Source organism: Aethalodelphis obliquidens, unplaced genomic scaffold (genome assembly GCF_003676395.1).
Source record: "Aethalodelphis obliquidens isolate GAN/ISIS:26980383/991018 unplaced genomic scaffold, ASM367639v1 scaffold30, whole genome shotgun sequence".
Lineage (NCBI taxonomy): Eukaryota > Metazoa > Chordata > Mammalia > Artiodactyla > Delphinidae > Aethalodelphis > Aethalodelphis obliquidens.
Genome location: NW_020837974.1, coordinates 6,926,992 through 6,935,268, shown reverse-complemented (window position 1 = coordinate 6,935,268; position 8,277 = coordinate 6,926,992). Strand labels below are relative to the sequence as shown.

At 55.2% G+C, this 8,277-nt stretch overlaps 1 protein-coding gene across 15 annotated transcripts in view; it reads right to left on the bottom strand.

Moving 5' to 3' along the window:
* Positions 1-7,554, bottom strand: part of ZAN (zonadhesin) — a 31,042-nt gene extending 23,488 nt beyond the window's left edge. For 10 of the 15 annotated variants that reach the window (XM_027126012.1, XM_027126014.1, XM_027126011.1 and 7 more), the window contains exons 1-12: positions 7,151-7,554; positions 6,520-6,666; positions 6,107-6,378; positions 5,843-5,930; positions 4,896-5,048; positions 2,801-2,965; positions 2,372-2,463; positions 2,108-2,186; positions 1,870-2,016; positions 1,066-1,337; positions 672-756; positions 28-198 (exon numbers count right to left, since the gene is read on the bottom strand). In XM_027126012.1, the coding sequence (XP_026981813.1) occupies positions 28-198; positions 672-756; positions 1,066-1,337; positions 1,870-2,016; positions 2,108-2,186; positions 2,372-2,463; positions 2,801-2,965; positions 4,896-5,048; positions 5,843-5,930; positions 6,107-6,378; positions 6,520-6,666; positions 7,151-7,211 (1,732 nt within the window). In that variant the 5' untranslated portion in view covers positions 7,212-7,554. Of the gene's footprint in view, positions 1-27; positions 199-671; positions 757-1,065; positions 1,338-1,869; positions 2,017-2,107; positions 2,187-2,371; positions 2,519-2,800; positions 2,966-4,895; positions 5,049-5,842; positions 6,379-6,519; positions 6,667-7,150 lie in introns of those variants that run through there. The other 5 variants (XM_027126009.1, XM_027126015.1, XM_027126017.1 and 2 more) reach the window with 5 other exon arrangements.
* Positions 7,555-8,277: the final 723 nt, after the last annotated feature.

Below are 8,277 nucleotides of genomic sequence, written 5' to 3'. Positions count from 1 at the left end.
TGGGGATGGTGGTCTTTTTAGTGGGGAAGGTGGTCCTTTCGGTGGGGGCCACAGGTTTCCCTGTGGGGATGGTGAATATTTCAGTGGGGACGGTGGGTGTTTCCTCAGGGGCCACAAGTTTCTCTGTGCAGACAGGGGTTTCAGGAGGGCCAGTGCAGGTAACGGCAGGTTTGGAAGGAGGCGCTACTGAGGCAGGTCCTGCAAAGAAAATAAATCCCTGGAGTTTAGTCAGAATCGTACCACCCCGCCCTTGACTCACATCTAATTGGAATGGGTGCGCTCAAAGCAGTAACTCATTCACACCTCTGCTTCTCCCTCCCGCCCCAGCCTCCACTCAGGTAACACTGACCAACACCATTCCTAACATATGTCCGATCTTGCGCCGGGCACAGGAAACAAATAACAAATAGGATATCAGCCTTCCCTTCGGGATCACCATTCACTAGGTGAGGGGTCTGACCCCAGAAGTCCACGGCATCAAAGTCCCACTCACTCAAGCAAGCATTCTGATGGGGCTGGGAAGGTACGGGTGGGCAGAATATAGGAAACAAAGCTGCGTGAGGACTCGACACAAAAGAGGACTTGCATTTTAAGCAGCTCACGCAGAGAAGCCCAAGAGATGGTCATCCTGGAGCATGGCCCCCTTTCCGGGACCTGGGGTTTTGTCTTACCTTGACAGGTCCCGTGACTGATCAAGATGAAACCCAGAGCAACAATGAAGGCGGTGCTGGTGCCCCTCTCGGCCTCAAACATCAGCTGAAGGTACGAGGGAGAAAGAAGCAAGAGAGAAATGAAAGTGAATCCCTGTCAACTCAGCGACTCTCCGGGCAGAGGGTCTGTCCTCTGCTAAGATGTCGCCTTGTTCTGGCCTCAACAGTGCAACGGGGGCCCGGGCCCCTTCCAGGAGCCAGAGAGCCTCACAGGGAACACAGAGCACCCTCTGCTCTGCTGTTTTTCCAGTGTTGCATCCTCTCAGCCCTGGTTGTGCTCCCTGATCCCAGGCGTTATGTCCCCCTCACCTGGCCTCACAGTGACACTTAAAGAGCGACTCTCTCTGTCTCTCACCTGCATGGGCTGTTGATGTCCCGAAGGGACGGTGATGGAGACGTTCAGCCAGTCAGCGCTTTGAGACCCAACTCTTTCCCAGAGAGGAGTTGGGGAGCTGTCCGCAGGGCTCCCCAGCAGAAGCCTGAGCTTCGTCCCATTTCCGAGGCCATACATGTGGTAGGTAAACTCCACACAGATCGCACCCGGGGCACAGAAGGTCCGGCTCGTCAGTCTGAAAGACTGGCCTGCCTGGGAGAACTTGTCGGCCTCAAGGTAGACAAAGTGACCCTCTGGGCAAAAGAAGGGAACAGGCAAGGTGAGAAACCTGCAGAGGACAAGTCTGGTGCTTTCTTGAGCGACATCTTGCTTTCCAAATGGGGATCTGATGCAAACACCCAAACTCCCCACATTGCAGTGGGGTGTTGTTTGTTTGTTTTGTTTTCGTCTCTGCTCATTTTAGACTTCTAACTAAGAAGGTGGGATCAGAGAGAAAGGGAAAACCAAGCCAGCAACCCAGATTCCTTTGTTGGCTGCACCAGTCAATGTCTTGACTGAAAATGACCCAGTGGATTTTGAGGCCTTGGGCTCAATGAAGCACTATACCTGGATCTTCTGGGGGTTTCAAGTGACCCCAGAACCACGAGAATCCTCAGCTCACTCTACCTCTGTGGCCTCCACGGCTCTGGCCCCATGGCGGCTTCCCAGGAAACACCCACTGGCTGACCCTCACCGCCTATACCTTGCGTCAATCATACCAGTCCACCCCCTCGCTGGGAGCAGATTCAGTAACTCGTTGGCTTGAGGGGTCCTCCATCTCCTCACCTCCATTAAGGGAGGCTCCCGAGGGGCCTGTACCCTGGATGAGCGTGTTTTTACTTCCCTGGGTCCAGTGTCCGCCATCCTGCAATGCCTGGACCCAGTCACAGAAGGGATGGGCCTCATCTTCAAAGTCACACTGAGGAAAGCTCTCTGGGGGATCAAAATGGGAGATGGGAGAAATCTGGGCCATGCTCTCTATTCCTCCCCCATCCCCAACCCCCATTCTCAGAGCTGCTCTCACCCCCGCAGGGAGCAATGCTGATTGCATCCACCGCCACCACTGGCTCTGGGATCTCTCCAAACACGCCCACCACGGTGAACTGAAGAGAGAGGGAGAAGGGGCCGGGAGTGAGCAAACAGCCCAAATGTTCAGCCCCCTCCATTTGAGTTTACTCTCTTCAGGGACCCAGGCACCCGGCTTCCAGGGCCCAGATCTTCAGTCCTTGTCAATAACAGGTGCGCCTGCCACGTCCAAGGAGACCTGACACCTCCTGCTCCTCTGTACCTGAATCTGTCCCTGGCCTGTGTAATTGACAGAAACGGGCTGCCAGTTGGGTCCGGGTTGTCCTGAAAAGAGTGTGTGTTTCCGGCGGCTGCCTACAATGGAAGGAACCCAAGAGAGCAGTGAGATGACTGGGGGCTGGAAAATGACTTCAAACCTATACTCAGAAGGATGAGTAGCAGAGGGACCACTTGGAGTGGATTCCCCTCCCCGACGTGCAAGCACGTCCTTCTCTCTCTCACTCTCCTGGCGTTTTTATCTATTTTTCCAGAACCCTGTGCCTTCCGCTCCCAAATTCCACTCCGCAGAATCATCTTGCAAGTATCCCAGGTTTCCCCAGACCCCAAGAGATGCCCCCACGTTTCCTCGTCAACCCAACCCTGGGAGAAGAGCCTCAGGACAGTGTAAATGCCATGACGTTGTCACTCTCACCCAAGTCGGAAGCATAGACCGTGAGGGCTGCGCCAGGAGACTGGCCGCGTAGGGTGTAGTGAAAGGACAGGCTCAGGCAGCCGAAGGACTGGAGCACAGGGCTCAGGAGGGCAGAGCTCTGCCTCGGTTTTGCATTCTTGGGGTCCAGGAGCATGTAGAAGCCGCCTGGGAAGGAAAAGGCCAGTAAAGTGGGGGATGGCACAGGGATAGGGGCTGCGAGGGCAAGGAGCCTGGCCCTGGGGAGCCCTAACAGTTGCCTAGGATCAGCCGGCGCTGAGATGGGCCTAAACCCATCACACGACTGGCTGAGGCCTTGGTTCCTTCCAGAAGTGCTTGGCAGGTCTCGGTGAGGACGCGGGCGCCGCCCAAGAAACGCGGCATCCTCTCAGAAGCAGCCAGAATCCTGTCCTTTGGATTCAGACTTTTGAGGTCCCCCCACAGTCACATCCTCTTCCTTTTCTTAACCCACTAGACATAGCTGCTTCACGCAAAGTGGTGAGAGTCCCGATCTGATGCGGACCGGCAGGGATTTCCCGCCCCCTGCCGCCAGCTCACGCAGCCAATCAGCCTGGACCTCGCTCCGTGACGCAACTGGTAGCCGTGGGAAGGAGGGGGGAATTAAAGAGGCCTCCGACCGCGCGCACGCACGTGCCGGACGCCCCACGGGGTTCTGCCTGGAGAGTGAAACCCGGAAAGGTGGCCTTCTGAAAGGGAGAGAAGACGGCTGAAGAGGAGGGAGTGGGCAGAAGTGAGAGAGAAAAGAAAGGAGCCAACAGGGAAGAAGGAGGGAAAGAGTAAAATGGTGAAAGAACGCAACAAGTGTCCATGCTGGGACGTCTGAGAAATGGAAAAGGAGATGCGGGAGAGAAAGAGGAAAGATGGAAAAACATAAGGAAGGGAGCAAGGTGGAAAAAGGAAGAGAGAGAAAATGGAAACAAACAAACAAACAAACAAACCCAACAACGTTTACTGAAACTGCTGGGCACGGGATTTGGTGCTAAATCTAAGGGGAATGCAGAGATGGGCTGGCCCTGCCCTGTTCTCCAGGGGCTTAGAATGAACGTGGGCTGGGGTTTTCACCAGGTCTTTCTAGAAAGCAAACCTCAGGCAGCAGGAAAGATCAGAGGAAGGAGAGCAAGGATTTGGGGGGAGGGAAGGATGGAGAAGAATGGCCTCTGTCCTTGCCCCATCCCTTCAGTGGATTCTCATACAAAAAAACCCAGGTGATCCTTTTAAACGTAAGTCAGATAAGGTCACTCCTCTGCTCCAAATCCTGCAAAGGCTCCCCATCCACATAGAATAAAAGCCACAATCAGTCCTGACAATGGTCTGCCCCTCCTAGGACCCGTCTGAGCTCATTCTCTCCATCCCAGCCACGAGGCTCCTTGCTGCACTTCAACACCCACCCCCCAAGCCACTGCTACCTCAGGGTCTTTGCATGGCTGGCCCCTCTGCTTAGAATGTTCTTCCCCTCGATAATTTTGTGCCTCACTCCCTCACCTCCTAAAAGTTTGTGCTCAAATGTGACCTGTCTGAGATCTACTCTTGACCACCCTATTTAAAACTTACAACCCACCCTACCCTGCTCTCCCGATCCCCTTACTTTGTTCAATTTTTTTTTTTTTCCTGATAGCACTGGTCATCTTAAAGCTTATATAATTACTTCTTTATTGTTTCAGGAACTCCTCCTTGTCCCCCACCATCCTCTGTCTGTTTTGTAAGCTGATGCATCTCAACGGCCTGGGACTTGGCATATTGTAGGTGCTCAATAAATATTTGTTGGATGAATGAAGAAGGAAGGAAAAAAAAAAAAAAAAAGAAGGAAGGGTGTCAGGGAAAAGAGGTGAGGAGTCGGCTGTGTTGGGTCTACCGGCTGTAGGGCTTTTGGGGTGGCAGTGGGGGAAGCTGGCTGGGTGCTTAGAATCTGTTTTCTGTCCTGTAACTTAAGCTGATGGAGGTCTGAGCTCGCTGACTTTCGCCCCAGGCCATCCCAAGAGAGTTACTGTAGGGTGGTCAGGCAAGCATCGTAAACTCCCGCAAAGGTCACTAGAAGCTCAGAAAGTCAAAGGACGGAAGAAGCATGGCCATTACTCACTACCAGGGCTAGAGAAGTCATCCTCAGGCCCCACGTTCGGCACCCCTGTTGACCCCTTCTTCTGGACCCACTTGGCCCCAGAGGCCGTCGGGATCCAGCTCCAGCCACAGAGATCATTTGGAGTGTCAAAACTGCACGTTTGCGTCTTGCAGACTGAGGGAAAAGGAAAGAGGAAGGATTTAGCTTTTTCTAAGGGGAGGCAGCTCAGAAAAGTATGCCTCAAACACAACATTGTTAATCAACTATACTCCAATATAAGATAAAAATTTTTAAAAAAAGAAAAGTATGCCTCAGTCTGGAGTCAGAACTCTTGAGTCTCAGCCTGGGTCCTAATGTGAGCCACGGCCGGCTTGCAAGCCAGATATGGACTTGCTCCCCCGTGGCTGTGTTCCTGGCACAGATTACTTAGGCTGCCCAAACCTCAGTTTCCCCATCGATAAACTGGGAACAACAGCACTGGCCTGTTGTAAGTTACACCCCGTGTGGGAGCATCTCGCACAGTTCCTGTGCTCAGTAAGTGTTGGCTCCTTGCATGCAACTTCTGGAATGTCCCTTCCCTTGAATTCGCTCCCCTCAAATCTCTAACATCAGCCTAGAGTGCTAATTCTGGATAGATCTGGGGTAACAGCCAGGTTGACCAAATGTCCAGGTTTGCCAGAGACTGAGGGGTTTCCTGAGATGCAGCACTTCTGTGCTAAAAGAGGGACCGCCCAGGGCAAATCAGAATGGCTGGTCACTCTAGGACAGGTGTCACCACAATTCTGGGTTCCAGAAGAACGTCTCTTTAGATGTGGCTGCTTCAGGGGTCAAAGGTGTGGGGTGTGGAGGTAAAGGGAAGCAAGTCGCCCCAGCTCTGGAAGAAACCATGGTCTCAGTCCCTGAGCTACTCCTGCCACCTGGGCAGATGTATAGGCGTGGGGGGAAGAGGAGGAGGGACAGGGGCTCACCCCGACTGCAGGAGCCCCGACGGATAGAGATGGCATCCAGAGCGATGTCCAGATAAGCCGTGCTGCCCCTGACTCCTTCAAATGTCAGCTGCGGGAGGGAGGGGGGATCACCCACGCTGTGAGCCCCTTTGCCTCGGGCTCCCACTTTCCTGCCTGAATTCAGGTGGCCCAGCCCCCGTGCCCCTCCTTGTCCCAGCCCAGCCCCTCCTGGACCCCCCACAGCCAGAGTCCCACTGGGACCCCAGGCCGTGTCTTCGGCCTCACCCGACTGGGCAGGATGCGCCCAATGGGCACCGTGACGGCGGTGGGTATCCAGGAGGGGCTCTGGGTGTTCCTGTGTTTCCAGAGCACGTTGGGGCGCTTGCCCTTGGGGTCCGTGGTCAACAGCAGCTTGAGCTGGGCGCCCCACGACGGCCCGAACATGTAGTAGGCGAAGCGCACGCAGAGGAGGCCTTGCTCCCATACGGGGGGGCTGCGCAGGCGCGCCACCCCGCCCGGGCGGAAGGTGTTGGAGTCCATGTGCAGGTAGTAGCCCTCTGGGGGAGGCAGAGCCAGGGATGGTGAGGCCCTGCCGCCCTCCTTCCCAGAGCCCGGGTATCACTTCCGGCCGCCTCCCTGCACCCAGAACCACCAGTGTCCACCTCCCAGATGCCTCCCTAAACCTTCGGCTTCCTCACTTCCATTGGGGTACCCGCCGGGGGGCGCGGTGCTGCTGGTGGGGGAGGGCTCACTGGCCCGAGTCCAGGCCCCGTCATCTTTAGACACTTGGCTCCAATCACAGAGGGGTTTGGAGTCATCCTCAAAATCACACTGGGTGAGAACGGCTGGGAAGAAAGGGCCACTGTGAGGCCAGGAGAGGGCAGAGGGGAGGGGGTCGGCTGCAGAGCCAGTGGGGCTGGGGGGGGGGGGGAGAGGGGGGGGGGAGGGAAGCAGAAAAGGGTTGCAAGGTGGCCACTAAGATTTAGGGTCCAGAGCAGAGATTTGGGAAAGGGAAGCTGAGAAATAAGTCTTCTCTTAGGAGAAATTCAGGGCTGGGGTCGGTGAGGGGCAGAATGACTAGGTCAGGGGTTGCAAACGGAGGTCGCAGTCAGGCAGGCTTGTCTGGGAAGCATACATTTGTTGTTGTTCATTTGAATGTGGATGTTTCAGGCAGGACTTGTACTCTACTCCTCCCCGGTTCCCTCCCCGCTCCATCCTCTGAGGGCTGCCCTTCACACATTTATTACATATTTATGTCATCACCCTGCCTGAGGGCACCTGGGGTGGCCACCCCTGGGAGGGACTGAGCAGCCCCGGCTTCCAACTCACAGTTTTCCCTCGAGCTGTGAGAGACCGGCTTCCAGTCCAGAGGCTTCTCTTTCCTTGGCATTGATTTGGAGACAGAGAGAAAAAAAAAATGTGATCCTCGTCGTTACCAAGAACTGTTAAGCCTCCAGGACTGTGAGCTTTCTGGAGGATCGTTCCTTTCTTTTTATCCATATTGTATCAACGTGTATGCAGTGACATATATTTACTTGAAGGTTTTCAAAAAGGTCACTCACAGCCTTCTCACCTTAAGCTGTCATCTGTCTCCTAGAAAGCATCTCCCCTCCAAGTTCCTCACATCCCCACTGGTCCCTCCACCCCTCTATGCCCTGGATGTCACGCGGGGTTCTCTCGCATGAGTAAGAACCAGTTTCTTTGTACGGGAATTCTCACGCAGCGCCTAAGCGTTTGGCCCTGAGCAATCTCCTTCCTTCAGGTCGAGCTCTTCCTGTGCTATAGCCCAAGTTTTCCCCACAGAGTAGGGACTGTATGGGTCCCACGTTGCCAGGTAGGTGTCAGGGATGGTATTGCCCCAACTGAACACACAGATGAGCAACACCTTAGAAATTCCACAGAGAAGCCAGCTGCCCTTTTCCAGGTGGTATGGGCCACTAGAACAGCCCTTTGTTTTAGTAGTTCAAGTCCTGCTCGTTCAAATCCCCTCAAACAAGCTCCAGGACACCAAGCCACCCATTATTTCTTGCTGCTTCCTACTTGCTGTCTGTCTGTCCGCTGGGTCTGCTCTGGGTGTTGTCCTTTTTCTGAGGGCCCGACCTCTCTCTCCTCCCCTGCCATGCTCAGACCTGTCTCCCCGGCTCTGCACCTCCTTCCTCTCTCCTCGCCCTTCAGCTCTGTCCTGCTCGCACTGAGCTGCTCACGCATCTCAGGTCCAGGCTTGTGGGCTGCGGGGCTCCACCCATTCCTGTTCAGCATCCTTCTCACACCCATCACTCCCACCTTCCTTACCAGGGCCGTGCCCTTCATCGCTAGCCCACTTGCCCCTTCCAGCTTCGCCCCTCGCTCTTCCTCAGAGCCACCCCCAGCTGCCCCCTGAGCCCAGCTTACCGGGCAGGGGTAGGCATGAGGCCCTGGCCCCAGGCAGCCCCCAGCAGCAGCAGCAGAGTCCAGAC